The following is a 15103-nucleotide window of genomic DNA, read 5'->3' on the forward strand; positions in this document are numbered from 1 at the left end:
TAGGGGTTTGGTCTCTTATGAGGCAACGCTTTTGGATATGGAAAGTGAGAAGAAGTCCAGCCAGCCGCCCTCTGACTTCATCAGGCCCTGCAGTTCGCTTTAGAGTTGCATAATCCCCCTCTCCTGCTTGAGGCTGTCAGGGACTACTGGGCGTGAGTCTGCTTTCTGGCCAGCGGAAACATCAGGGAAAAGCCATCTTGCTCATTCCTGCTGCCTCTAACTTTGTGGAGTGTGAAACCAGTGTCCTTTCTGGAGGAAGAAGTAGAAAGCCCAGGGTTAGAGTGTGGGGCAGTCTGTCCTCTGGTGGAAGTAATCCATTAACTGACCTGTCAGTAACCTCACAAATCCACTGAGTACCTCAACTCACCACCTGCAAGCCTTGGAGCCTTGCAGCACATCTCTTCTTTTATTCTTTTTGGGCACGCCGTGCAGCATGTGGGGTCTTAGTTCCCCAACTAGGGATCGAACCCACATCCCCTGCAGTGGAAGCACGGAGTCTTAACGACTGGACCGCCAGGGAAGTCCCGAGGCACGTCTACTGCTCCAGCGAACGAGTTTCCTCTGGGAGCCAAATACGGTGCTGGGGCAATGTGCGTACCTCAGTGGGAAAAATACAAGGGAATTTGGGGTGTGATCCGTGCCTCTGTGTCTCCTGCGAGATCTGAGGGGCAGGAATTAACCACACAATGTAGGTTGCTCTCCGCCATTCACTTAGACACCGAGTCTAGTGGCTGGTGAGGCTCAGGGGAACATCAGTGAGGATCACTTGTGCCTTTTTCTGGAGTGTTTTTGTTGCGTTGTCTGTGTGAACAGGTGTGCTTGTCTTCTGCCCACAGGTGTGTTTCCAGGAGCGGTGTAAGGAGACGCCCTATAAGTCTCAGCTCTCTTGAGAATGGGCAGGGTGACACTTCGTTAGAGGCGCGCGTGTGCTCTCCTGCCGGGGTCTCTGTTTGCCTGGTGGGAGGAGACCAAGTGGGAAATATTTTTTTTTTTTGCGCTACGCGGGCCTCTCACTGCTGTGGCCTCTCCCGTCGCGAAGCACAGGCTCCGGACGCGCAGGCTCAGCGGCCACGGCTCACGGGCCCAGCCGCTCCGCGGCATGTGGGATCTTCCCGAACCGGGGCACGAACCCGCGTCCCCTGCATCGGCAGGCAGACTCTCAACCACTGCGCCACCAGGGAAGCCCGGAAATCTTTTCTCTCCTTCACTTTTTTCCAATAGCGCCGAATGACTTCCTTTCCCTGAAATCAGAGCTGGGAATCCACGTATATTTATCGTGACCGGAAATGGTTGTGCTTGGTCCTCGTTCCTCTAACTTACCTTTCTTTTCCTCTCCCGCAGGTCAGCTGCAGACATGATGAGCACCAAGGCGTTCACCCTGGTCCCCGCCGTCGAGCGGGAGCAGCTGATGGGCGACAGGGAATGGGTGTCACTGGAGTGTGTGGAGTGCTGCGGCCGGAACCTGTACGTGGGCACCAGCGACTGCTTCGTGTACCACTTCCTGCTGGAGGAGAAGACCGTGCCCGGCGGGTCGGCCACGTTCACGGCCACCAAGCAGCTGCACAGACACCTGGGTTTCAAGAAGCCGGTGAATGAGCTGCGGGCGGCGTCGGCCCTCCACCGGCTACTGGTGCTCTGTGACGGCTGCATCACCCTGGTCCACATGCTGAGCCTGGAGCCCGTGCCCTCGGGCGCCCGTATCAAGGGGGCCACGGCCTTCGCCTTGAATGAGAACCCGGTGAGCGGAGACCCCTTCTGCGTGGAGGTCTGCATCATCTCCGTCAAGCGCAGAACCATCCAGGTGTTCCTGGTGTACGAGGACCGCGTGCAGATCGTCAGGGAGGTGTCCACTCCGGAGCAGCCCCTGGCAGTGGCGGTGGACGGCCACTTCCTGTGCCTGGCCCTGACCACCCAGTACATCATCCTCAACTATAGCACGGGCGTCGCCCAGGACCTGTTTCCCTTCTGCAGCGAGGAGAAGCGGCCCATCGTCAAGAGGATAGGGAGACAGGAGTTCCTCTTGGCAGGCCCCGGCGGATTGGGTGAGGCACCTCGGCTAACCTGGCCGACCTCTGCCCGGTCTCCCCGCGTTCCATCCTTGAATTCACGCTGAGATCGGAGAGGCAGATTGTGGTTCTGAAAGCTAGACGCTCGTGCAAACAGAACTGCACGCCCAGTGCTTGCGCAGTTTGCATTAGATGGTTTTGTGAGTGTGGGTTTAATGGAACAAAAATAGGCCGCTCTTAGAATCACATTTCCTTTGTGCTAGAGTAGAGCCTGACGATGGCTCTGGGGAGAGAATTCCACTAAGGGGATAAGTACACGAAGAAGAATCTGTAAGACTTCTCGATAAGATTTTCTCCTGTGGGTGGGTTTCCTAGCGGATTGTTTTTATTCTCCATTCTGAAAGGAGCTGAGGGAGCTCACTTAACAGATGATTTCAGAGGTGGAGGCTCCAAGGGTATGTCCCCGGTTTTCTCTTACTGACTGCAGTTTCGTCCCACCAAAAAGCGTCTAGCAGCTAGCTCCTTAAAAGGGCTTGAGCTGTTTGGTGTAGCCTTCCTCATTCTCCGCGCTGCCTCCTAAGAATCAGAGCTGGCAATGTCATCTGTGGTCATGGTCGTGGATGGTTCATAGTGTGTGTGTCTGGGACAAGCAGGGGCTGAGACGAGTGAGTCTCCCTTAACACCCACAGTCTTTAACCTGTCTTCCTGCCCTCTTACAACTTGGTGATGTCCGTGGCTATGCCTGGATCCTTTAAGTCCCAAGGGGCTGCCGAAGGGCAGCATTCTGTTGCTGTCCATTCCTCCTTCCTGTCGACTGGAACCTTCTGCAAGAGAAGCTTCTCATTAACTTGGTTTGCCCCCAGGATCACCGTATAAGAAAGGCAGGAGAAGGAGGTTTTCGGAAAGATGACCCTTCTTCCCTAAGTGAAGTGTCGCCATGAATCATGGATGTAAATGTATGTGGCGTTTCAGTCCATCTGCCCTTGGGGGTGGTTTATTCAGGTTGACGGCAAGCCCCTTCCCCACGCCCCGGGAACGTTGGTATCTCCCTTGCCTTCTGCTGTGACAAGGTGTCCGGGGTCCCTCTGTACGCTTCCTGCCCTAGATCTGGTTTCCGCCATTTCTCCAAGGACCCCTGATGTTTAGAGACCGCAGTCTGGGTGCTGGAGGTGCTTGGGGTCTGCTGTTTCTAGGTCTCTTGGGTGGACAGAGCTGGGAAGTATGCCTTATTTAAAGATAAAACCCATCATGAGAGTATATTGCTGGAACAAGTTTGGGGCTACTGGGCCCTGACCCCGTCTGTCTGCGTGCCTGTGTCTCCTCCCGCCCACCCCCAAATCCTAGTAAGGTCCCACCGTGACGTGGTTGTTCCTTTGATCTGCCCCACAGGACACAGAGCAGGAGGACAGGACCGACACCACTGCGCCCGCCATGTAATCACCAGAAAACGTTTGATTGTAGTTCTTTTGTCCTCAGGGTACGGGCCGTGTAACCCACTAGGAACGTGCAGTCACATTTCTGCGTTTAAAGTCACTGGGAGTAGTTCCCATCCGTGTGGCTCTGCCGACAACGGGATATACAGTTAGACGGATGTGCTTCGTTTCACTTTCCATTTCTAGAAATTGCTTTCTCTCATTGTTTTCTTCTGTAAATATGTACAAGTTTCCACGTCAGATCCACACAGCAAGGTACATTCCCCTACTCTCTCCTTCCCCCAGAGGTAACCTTTATTAGTGTTTGTCCTTTCATTTTCAAATAAAAATTATAAATGAATATGTAGATATGTGTATCTCCCTCCTTCAGAGTTGCAGGCTGTCTCTCCCGTGTGGAGGGACCACCGTGCCTCAGTCAGGCCCTGGTGGTGGGCATTTGGGTTTTTTCCAGTCCATGGTATTAGTAGGAGCTTATCTGTTTGGATTTTTCCAGTGTATCTGTGGGAAATCTTTCTAAAGATGGGGTTGCTGAGTCCACATGTAAACGCATGTGAATCTGGAGGGGGACACTACCACCCACCCCCCACCCACCCCCGACAAAGGTGGTAGGTACTGTTTTTTCTTCCCCTGGCACCTGTTTCCCCTGAGCTTTGCCAGCAGCGTCCATATATTGTCAGACTTTCGTGGTTTTGCCCGTCTGGCACATGAGGAATGGTATCTCAGTGGTGTTAATCACATTTCTCCTTTTGTAAGCAAGATGGAACATTTTTCAAGAATTGAAGAGCCATTTGCCTTTCTTTTGATAATTATCCCTTCTCGCTAGCTGGTTACTTTAGCATTTGTTATATATTTGAGATACCAACTTGTCTGAGACGTGTTTCAAATACCTCCAGTTTTTACCCTGAAAAAGCGTTTCTTACACGTTTCTATATAATCAAATGTATTAACCTTTGTACTTTATTGCTTCTTTTCTGAGTCATAATTATTAGGGATGTTTCCCCCTCTCCCAGGTTGTAGACAGATTCACCCAGATTTTCTGCTGGTACTTTTATGGTTTCATTTCTTACAGTGAAGAGTGAATTCGATTTCCTCTTCGTCTGTGTGGTTGTCTGCTCTCCCCACACCTGATTCAGGAGTCTGTCTTTCCTCGCTGGTGGCGGTGGCTGCCTCTCAGGTACAGTCAGTTTCCTCATGCCGTTGGGCCTCGCCTGATGGGTTTCCTGTTTTGTTCCGTCAGTCCGATTGCTTATTGATGAGCCGGAGCCTGCTTTGGATGTAAAGGCTTTGTTGTGAAAACATTTGACTCCAGTACCTTGTGTTGGTTTTAGTGTCCAGATTGAAGGGAAATGGTAGTCAATCATGTTCAGGCCTCATTTTTCCTCAAACTTAATCTGCCTCAACTACCTGGGCATCATGGTAAATGAACCAACCTTCTTAATCGTTGTTCTGCTTGTAATAGGTGTGATTATAAGCAAATTGGAGATCCCTCGTAAGCTCTGTAATACATCACTATATGCAGGCTCTGTGTACAACACAGTCATCACCACCATCGTTAAAAGGCTTCAGAAATTAAGTTCAAGCAAATTACTGTAATGAATGCATATGCACCATCAGACATATCAACGCTGTATGTTTTCATTTTGCCCACTGCCTTCCCCCCTGAAGATCACATGTGCCCACTGCCCTGTCATGAGAAATTGCTCTTAACTTTTTGCCTTAGTTTTTTTGTGTTTTTTTTGTTTTGTTTTTTGGGTGGGGCCGCGCAGCCTATAGGATCTCAGTTCCCCGACCAGGGATTGAACCTGGGCCCCGGCAGTGAAAGCCCAGAATCCTAACCACGAGGCCACCAGGGAACTCCCTGCTTTAGTTTAAATTGCACTATTTTAAGCAGCGCTTTGTTGAAAATTTCATAATACAATTGATTATTGTGACTTTAAACTCTATCCTTGGATAATGCTTCTTGAACAATGTAGATAATTCAGCTATTCCGTACCTCTCATGGCCCCCCTTCCCCCTCCCAGCTCAGATAAGGGGGTCCCCTGATATTTAGAGGGTGGAAACCGTCTAAATGGAAAAATAACGCAGTGGAAAACAATGGTTTTTGAAGGTGTACCATTTACAAACGTGGTACATTTGCAGGTTGACAGCACTTGTGTGCCTTTGACAATACAGAAACAATAGCGCGTGTCACCTGCTTTCAAGCATAGAATCGGTGGGTGGGTGTCAACAACGGTGCCCCTGTTCCTGAGTGGACCCATGGCACCTTAACTCCACCTGACCTGGACCCCTGGTTGCCAGTTACTGATCTGCTCTTTTATTCCGGTGAAATCCTGTCCTTTCCTTTTTGTGTGGAAGCCTCTGTTCTGGATCTCTGGTTTCTGCCCTTTTCATTGCAAGAACATTCATGTCTGGGCCTCTGTGCTGCACAGTCCCCGGTCGGGTGATGCCCGGCCTTAGCGGGTAAGTGCGGCGACCCTGATTTAATTCCAGGGCGAGGCTGGACAGCGTTTTGGTGTCCGTGCTCCCATGAGAGCTGTGCTATCCAGAACACGGTTGTTTGATCTGAAATTCACAGGCTCCTTGGGGTTGCCGTATGCTTGTCCCGTCACCAGGTTACGTTTGCCAGACATCTGGGTGCAGACGGTGTGCTTTTCTCTCCCTTCGGGCTCTTTCGCTGGCTGGTTCTAAATGCTCGGAAAATTCTAGAGGGTGCGAACCTCATTTCCTCCTGCCAAGCTCGAGCTTTGCACCTCGAGTTTCTCTCCCTCCATGTGTTTCATGCTCTTTGAATACTTCGGCGATGCAGTCGTGGGGTAACTCAGACCTTAGTTCCGTCCTCTCTGTGACTGTACAGTGTCAGACGTGCCAAAGTCCATGCCTTCACTCTTGTGCCCTCTCCACCCCTGGCCCAGAACCCACCGCCCTGTCGGCCCCTCTTACCTGCTGGCGCTGAGCTTTCCGGGGTTTTCCACATTTCCACCGAACTCCTTGACTCCTGGTCTGCTCTGGAAAGAAGTAAGGAGGAGCGCTCGCCAGCCTCAGAGGAACCTCCTCTCCCCATGGCCTGGCGTCCCCTGGCTCTCCTGCTGCAGGAAGGGTGCCGTCACCCCTGAGGATGCACTGGAGCTCCAGGCGCCCCTCCCAGAGGTCCATGCCCTGCCAGCCCTGCATCCTGACCCCGGCTTGGTCTCAGACCCGCCCGATCGTGTCGGTCCTTATTCTGATGGCGCACGGTGGCCTTGACTCTCGCTCCCTCTAAGTCAGGTGCCCAGTTCCATGATTCGCCCCGGAAGTTACCCCTCCTCGGTCAGACCCCCCGGCTGGCCTGACTCAGGGCTCCTTCCTGGTGGCTGGCGGCTGCCTGGCCTCCCCCGAGTTTGGGTCTGTCCCTCCTTCCAGGCTCCTGCCAGGCCAGCCTTCCTAAGGCCCCTGTAACCCTGTAACGAATTCAGCCTGACTTTCCTGGTCAGCGTTTCCTGCTCTGCCCCGAACTTGAACTTGACTTTCTGACCCTCAACATCCCAGGCAGGGTTTGCTCTCTTCCGGGGCCACATACGCACTTCCCTGCATCCCGGGGACCCTCGTGCTTCTTGCCGCGGGGGCCTCACTGGCCTCCTGTCATCCTCCTGTGTCTGCTTTTTATCGGGGAGGTAGGTACCCGTGCATCTCCCTGAACCCCTTCACCACCGGGAGCTCCCGGGCGCGGCTCGGGTCGGCTGTCGCTTTAAGCTGACGCCCTGCATGCGGACTTACAGCTCTTCTTGTCTGTTCTCATCTAATACCTGAGCTCTCTCTTCTGTTCGTGGTGGGTTCACCCGAAGCCACATGCTCTGTCGGGGCGTTATTCTTGATTTTACACTGTTCCTCAGAACACCCCAGTGACCACTGTGCTTGTCGATTGGCCATCGATTTAAAAGTAGAATCAGCAGATTAACATGTCAGTGTCTATTCAGTTCTGATAAAGAATTATTCTCCAAAAGTGTTCCTCATACCAAACCAACACTTGGTGCTGTTAGTCTGAAACCTTTGGCCAATCTGATGGGTGTAAGTTGGTTTTTTACTTTTTTTTTTTTTTTTTAAATTTCTGTTCCCCTGGTTACTAAGGAATATGGGAATCTCTTCAGGAATTTGTTAGCTATTTGCATTTTGTTTTCTGTGAATTACTGATGCATATCCTTTGTTTTTCTCTTGAGTTAGTCTTTTTCGGAATGATTTTAAGAGACTTTTAAGGGTGGAAAGGAAATACTGAAGGGGAAGGAATGTGTTTCCTTAGTAGGAGATGCACTCTCTCTCTCTCTCTCTCTCTCTCTCACACACACACACACACACACACACACTCTCTCTCTCTCTAAGGCTCACTGCTCTGTCATCTTGACAGGGTTTTGGTTGGTGCTACTGACGTGACGAGAGCCAATATTTTAAGTGTGAAGCAGAACCAAACAAGTGTTGTACGTACAAGTGGCCCCTGCAGGAGGTGCCCCAGATTGTGTCAGGCAAGAGCACAGCGTGGACACGCATGTGTGATCCCACCTGATACCCATTTTCTCTTTTTATAAATTTACTTATTTTACTTTTTTTGGCTGTGTTGGGTTTTCGTTGCTGCACATGGGCTTTCTCTAGTTGCGGTGAGCGGGGGCTACTCTTCATTGTGGGCGGGCTTCTCATTGCGGTGGCTTCTCTTGTTGCAGAGCACGGGCTCTAGGCGCGTGGGATTCAGTAGTTGTGGCGCACGGGCTCAGTAGTTGTGGCACGTGGGCTCAGTAGTTGTGGCTCACAGGCTCTAGAGTGCAGCCTCAGTAGTTGTGGCGCACGGGCTTAGTTGCTTCGTGGCATGTGGGATCTTCCTGGACCAGGGCTCGAACCCGTGCCCCCTGCATTGGCAGGTGGATTCTTAACCACTGTGCCACCAGGGAAGCCCCTGATACCCATTTTCAAGAACAGCCTACTTTGGAGGAAAAGAGCTAGGTTTGTACTTGATTAAGTGCAATACATTTCACTCTTTGTAACCATGGAAAATTTAGGAGGGTCAGTGATTTCATAGGCTTAGGAAGTTTGCTCCTATCGTATATTTGAGGTACTTTCCGTTGTTTTAAAGTACTGTCTGTATTTCTCTGTCTCTCTCCCTCTCCCCACTTCTCTGCTGTGTAATAGAAACCGTTTTTCTGCTGTAGGAATACCTTATCATTTGCGGGCAATAGCATGCTGTTTTTTGTTTTTATTGAAGTATAGTTGATTTACATACCATGCTTTTAAAGGTGTCTTATGTCAAGCACTTTGAAAACTGACTTAAAATGGATTGACTTCACTGGGTGAATGTGAATTTTCATAAACCCCAGTATCTATGGACTCTATCCAGCTCATTTGGAAATTTCGTTTAGTGCTTTATGTACAAAATAGATGAACCGTGGCTGACTATGGAAGTTATCATTGACGAACACTTAACAGCTCTCTGTTTTCAGTTGCAAGATTGCTTGTATCCCTGCATCAGAGAGAACGTGTATCCAGAATTAGACTTGAACTCTGAACAGAGACAGTTCTGGATAGGAAGCCTTGTAGAGTGCCCGGCACACAGTAGGTGCTCAATAAGTGTCTGAATGAATGCGTTCAGTGCTGAGTGAATGTATAGGGAAGAGCTGGCACTTAGAGATGCAAACCCACTGGAGGACCGGACGTGGAAGCAAGCTTGTGAAGCTTCTTAAATTGTGTGAAAGTCACTTTTCCCCACGTGTGAGGACATGGGCTGTACACACCTTCATGTGGGTACATGTACACGTTTTTAACGTCACGTTTAATTGGAAGGAAATACTGATGTAGACATCCTGGGGAAAGCGGCTCTCTTCACGAGAATAGTCATGGAGGGTCCTTTGCACACGCCGCTGTTATATTATCTTTCCCATCTCGAAATGTAACGAAGGGGCAGGTATTCTGAGTTGAGACACAGCTACAGAAAACAAACAAGCAAAGCCCAGCTCCTTGAAGCCCTCCTGACCCTTCCTGTTTTCCCAGGCATGTTTGCCACGGTGGCCGGGATATCTCAGCGCGCGCCCGTGCACTGGTCAGAGAACGTGGTTGGGGCAGCCGTCTGCTTCCCATATGTCATTGCCCTCGACAGCGAGTTCATCACCGTTCACAGCATGCTGGACCAGCAGCAAAAGCAGACCCTGCCCTTCAAGGAAGGTCACATCCTCCAGGATTTTGAAGGTACTAGTTTCCACGGAATCTTAACAACATTTAGCTGTCAATCTTTTATGCTTGTATTTCTTCACTAAATGCTCTTAAGGGTCCATTGGGAACTTGGCCTCTTGCTGAGCATGGAAGATCCGCAGGCAATGGTAATACAGTCTCTGCACTTCAGGGGCACCGAGGTTAAAGGGAGACAGTGAAACAAATGGCCACAGCAGTTTGAGAGCTTGATAGCAGCAAAATAAGGCCAATTGGGAGAGCAGAGGAGGAAGTATTTCCTAGAAGTACCAGGGAGGGCTTCCTGTAGGAGACGGTGTTTGAGCCAAACCTTTAAGGATGAGTAGGAACCTGTCAAGTGGATGTGGTGTGAAAGAACCTTCAGGCAGAGGGGAAGGCGGGCGCAAATCTGCCGAAGGAGGAACTCTGGGCTCCGGGCCACGCAAGCGATTCACAGGGACTGTGGTGCCTGCTGTATGAGGAGGGCTGGCCTGGGTGAGGCCGCAGCGGACCAGGGCACCAGGGAGGGAGGGATTTATTTTACTTTTCCTAAATTTTATTATGAACGTCTTCCAACGTGCTGAAAAGTTGAAAGAAAAACAAACTGAATCCCTGCCCCCCATTCACCTAGATTTTTTCGTACCGGTTCACATGCTGCTGAGCAGTTTGGAAGTAAGTGGAGGAGACCATGGCGCTTAATCCGGAATCCTTCAGCAGGCGTTTTCCCGCGTGACCACAAAGCCCTTTTCACACCCCAGAAATGTGCTCTCAGCCCCTGCTTGTGGTCAGATTTCCCCGGCTTCCTAAGAGTGCCCTTGATGATATCCTTTTCAAACCAGGAGCTTATCTAGATCTGTGCATTGCCCTTGCCGTGTCCGGACTGGGGCTCCCCAGACGTTGCCCTTCCTATGTTAGGTGCTGGGGACACAGACCTGCTGAGTCTCGAGGTCCCACGTGAAGCGTGTCAGGGCTTGACTGGGGCCCTGACACGCGTGCCGGGAGAGCTTATTCATGACAGTGTTCCGTGCTGTGCACACTGAGGGGTGGTGGTGGGCACAGGGGATCGGTTGCGGGCACGCAGAGGCTGGCAACGTAACCCACCCCCGGCGGGAACACGGGGAGGCTTCCCAGAAGGAGGGACACCAGTGCAGGGCAGGGGCAGAACCTCATCTGAGTGCGAGGACAGTGATGCAGCTTGACATGGAGGACAGATGATGCAGACAGAGAGCCGGGCAGGGAGGCCAGGAAGGGGAGATGCAGGCGGGGAGAGACCAGGCGGTGGGACTGGGATGCACACGATGATTCCCAAGGAGGGAGGAGCAGACGGAGAAGAAAAGGCTCTGCTGACCCTGAACGACCTTCAGACAGACAGACAAGGTCGTTCCACTGCTTCCTGGGAACAGGTGATAGTTTAGCTTAAAACGTGTCTCCAGAGGGAGCAGAAGTCGCTCTCGAAGCTTGGCAGGTGGAGCTGCCTTGGGTGGCAGGTCCGACTCCCCAGGGGACCATGCCAGGCATCACGGTGCCAGGGGGCGGTGGGGAAGGGAGAAGGTAACGCCGAGATCGGGTGATTCTGGATGATGGGCGAGTGTGAAACGTTATCTTATGGTTCAGAATGTTGCGTTGTAATCTTAGTTTCCTGTAAACTGACTACCCTGGAGAGAAAAGAATTTTTCAGAAGTTTTATATGAGGGATAGCGTAATTCTTACTGCTTATTTTCCAGGACTGAGCACTATAGCCTCATTATGGACCTACTCAGCTGGTTTTAAATTTAGCAGCACTTCAGAATTAAAAAAAGGCCAAACGTTTTAATATCCCATACTTCGGAAATGTACTGTTAAGCGTTTGCCCTTGGGCTTCCCTGGTGGCGCAGTGGTTGAGAGTCTGCCTGCCGACGCAGGGGACGCGGGTTCGTGCCCCGGTCCGGGAAGATCCCACATGCCACGGAGCGGCTGGGCCCGTGAGCCATGGCCGCTGAGCCTGCGCGTCCGGAGCCTGTGCTCTGCAACGGGAGAGGCCACAACAGTGAGAGGCCCACGTACCACAAAAAAAAAAAAAAAAGAGTTCGCCCTTTTCTGATGGTGGGAAGAAGGAAAGAGAAGCATTCGTTTCTGGTTGCCATGGGAACTGGGGGTTGGGGCACAGTGATGACATTGGTCACACATCCGCTCGTACTGTCTTTGGGCGAGGGGGTGTGTTTTCTTCCCAGCACTGTGTTCTTACCCTTTCCAACCATGTTCCATTTCTTCCCAGGAAGACTGATCGTCGCCACGAGTAAAGGAGTTTACGTCTTGGTTCCGTTACCTCTGGAAAAACAAATACAGGATCTTCTAGCAAGCCAGAGAGTGGAGGAGGCTCTGGTTCTAGCGAAAGGCGCCCGGAGGAACATTCCAAAGGAAAAATTTCAGGTTTGTAATCAGTGGGCCCCCAGGCCGCCGGCTTAGAAAACGTTAGGATCTAAGTGCCCGGGCCCTGCAGACCGCTTCCTGTCCGTCATTCAAGTTTCTCTGCGTCTCCACGCTGTACAGATAAGGAAGCAGGTTGCAGAGCAGCCGGACCAACAGCTGTATGGAGTCACGCTGCCGGCAGAGGCGAAGTCGGGATTTGAGCCTCTGACATAATTCCCGCACTTAATTCACCAAGTTGTATTTCTAATCAGCGTCCTTCTTCCAGAGGAGCCTCAGGGCACAGTTGTTACAGACAAAAAGAGGGAACCTCAGGTTAATTTGTCTCCCAATTCAGAATTTATATTTGTTGGGATGGGGTTGAATTTGTAGCGTTTAGGTTTATGTTATCTACAGAAAAAGCTTTGTGAACATTAGATAAACCATCTAATGTTGCCGGAATCCATCTAATTCATTTCCTTAGGAGAAAACTTTTAATGCATTTTAGAAACGCTAACTTTAATATCGTTGGTATGATCAATACAATTGATGAAGCAAACACGAATTGTTCTCATGTCTGATGAAATCAGGTTTCCTAAAACTTGCTCCCTGGTCAGTTGCGAGGTGAGTTCGGGTTACTCTATGTATTTGAGAATTATAAAGCCTAGTATTGGTGTGTGCACGCTTCGTGTGAACATCTAAGTCCATCATTAAACGTTCTAATGAATTCATAGCGGTCCCCTTCTTGTTTCTGTTGGCCAGATTTTCAGGACGATGTGGTTTGTGGAATGAAGCTGTGCTTTCTGGCCTCAGTGGCTTTATGCTGCAGAGGGTAGAAGGTGGAAGAGGTCAGGACGTGTCATTTATGGTCACAGGATAAATACTGATAAACTTTCCATCTTTACTCCTCATTTAAAAAAAATTATTAAAGTATAGTTGATTTACAGTGTTGTGTTCATCTCTACCGTACAGCAGTGACTCAGTTATACATATATATTCTTTTTCATATTCTTTTCCATTATGGTTTATCCCAGGCTGTTGACTGTAGTTCCCTGTGCTCTACAGTAGGACCTTGTTGTTTCTCCGTCCTACAGAGAACAGTTTGCATCTGCTAAGCCCACACTCTCAGTCCTTCCCTTGCCCATCGTATTCCTCATTTTTGAGTGAGATGATCTATGAGCATTCAGCAGGGGGCAGCAAAAGCACAAAGAAGAAACCCGTCGGTTCAGGGCGTGTTTCTGTGCTGGGAGCGCCTGTTTCCGCGTTTTCCTTGCGCGTCCGCGTGGGGAGGCGGGTGCTGAGACGGCCTTGGCCACTGCTCTGCCGCTCTCAGCTCCTCTCCGTCCCGAGGGTGGGCCCCGGGAGCTCGTGGGTGTCTGGACGGGCACGTGTCGGGGGCCCGCTCCTTTCACACACCCAAGGGCACACCTCAAGTGGGTCCCATTTTCTTAGGGAGGCTGCCCGTGTTCTTGGATTTTTGCTTTTTCCTCCCGTTTTCCTGAGAGCAGCTGCGCAGTGGATAGTGGATGGTGTTAGCGCTCGTCTGGCTCTGCCGTCTGCCATCCCAGTTGGGGTTTGTCCACCTAGCACGCTCCCCGCCTTCCCCCTGTGGTATGTGCCCCAGACGTGCACCCCCAGTGACCTTGAACTTGGCTCTCGTTCTCATGCCCACGTGGCTGCTGGGGACCCTTCTCCCGTTGTGCCCGAATTGTTTTCAAGCCCCTTTCCTGCGTGTCTGCAGTCCGTCCTCCACGGCCCGCGGAAGGTGCTTTCTGACGCGTCCACCAAACCCTCAGCTGGAAATCCTTCCGCGGGGGCCTCCCTGCCCGCAGTCAAGTCTGCACCAGGGGGCCTCCTTCCCCCCGTGACCCCGGCCTGAGCTGCGCCCGCGCCTGAGCCCTGCACTGTGCAGGCACTCCGGGAGCCATGCTAAAACACTTCTAATCCTGAGAACAAGTCAGGAACAGCCAGTGCCACCGTCCAGAGACCCACTGCAGGGACGGCTGGCCTCCGCGCATCCCTGGGTGAGGCCGGGCCAGCCAGCCTCGCTGCCCCGTCAGCGCCCCGTGCTTTCACCCACCTCCTCGCACGCCCTGTTTTCTTTACTTGTTATTTGTGCTCTTTTCTATCAGTGGAGTGAACTTCTAAACTCCACCGAGTACAGGTTTCGATACCTTGCTCAGATATGCCCTTTTCTCTGAGTCCACCACATCCCTGAATGCTTGCTCTGCGCTCCCACAATTACATGTGTTAACCTGTGACCAGGGCCGTTTTTGTTTTGTTTTGTTTTGTTTTTGCGGTACGCGGGCCTCTCACTGTTGTGGCCTCTCCCGTTGCGGAGCACAGGCTCCGGACGTGCAGGCTCAGTGGCCATGGCTCATGGGCCCAGCCGCTCCGCGGTATGTGGGATCTTCCCGGACCGGGGCACGAACTTGTGTCCCCTGCATCGACAGGCGGACTCTCAACCACTGAGCCACCAGGGAAGCCCCGCAAACGTAGTTTTTATTTCCCTTTAGGAAGGGGAAGAGTGGATGACATTTGAATCCTGCAGCCACGAGGAAAAAATTGTCATTCAGTGGATTTCTCACCAGCGAGCCAGAGTGTGAATGAGAATTCTTCTGCCGCAGCTGACGGGGCCTTTTTATCCTTCTTGCTAAGCGGTTGGCCTTTGTTGCTTCTCCTTTCAGAGACGGAACTGGCATTCCCTCACAAGAGAACCTGGCCTCGCTCCTGTCTACTTATTGCTGGCGGCATACAGAGGCCAGTTTTCCCATCAGACGTAGCTGGTGTCGGGGAAGAGAGTCATGAAAAAACAGCTGCCTCTCCTGCCGTCTCTGCAGGAATTGCTCTGAAGGGACGGGAGGAGATGCTGCTGTGCTTTGGAGAACAAGCCCTTCTGAGAGCTGATCAGAAGCAACAGCCTTTAGGTGTCTCCATCTCCCTCGTTTCTTCAGGGGTAACAGTGTTAGCCGCCTGCTGTGTACCTGGGTGAGCCAGTGAGAGGGAGGAACTGGGCTCTAGAAGCAGAAAGGTACGGGTTTCAACCCTGGCTCAACCACTTACACGTTAGTCACTCTGGGCTAAAAACTTAGCATCTCT

The 15103-nt window shown here is 51.5% G+C and overlaps 1 protein-coding gene across 4 annotated transcripts in view; it reads left to right on the forward strand.

The window, feature by feature from the left end:
- The window catches only part of TGFBRAP1 (transforming growth factor beta receptor associated protein 1), a 46829-nt gene that overhangs the window by 17011 nt on the left and 14715 nt on the right, over positions 1 to 15103 (forward strand). For all 4 annotated transcript variants that reach the window (XM_067704029.1, XM_067704028.1, XM_067704031.1 and 1 more), the window contains exons 2-4: positions 1342 to 2042; positions 9446 to 9640; positions 11874 to 12028. In XM_067704029.1, the coding sequence (XP_067560130.1) occupies positions 1355 to 2042; positions 9446 to 9640; positions 11874 to 12028 (1038 nt within the window). In that variant the 5' untranslated portion in view covers positions 1342 to 1354. The remainder of the gene's footprint in view (positions 1 to 1341; positions 2043 to 9445; positions 9641 to 11873; positions 12029 to 15103) is intronic.

Source organism: Pseudorca crassidens, chromosome 14, assembly GCF_039906515.1.
Source record: "Pseudorca crassidens isolate mPseCra1 chromosome 14, mPseCra1.hap1, whole genome shotgun sequence".
Classification (NCBI taxonomy): domain Eukaryota; kingdom Metazoa; phylum Chordata; class Mammalia; order Artiodactyla; family Delphinidae; genus Pseudorca; species Pseudorca crassidens.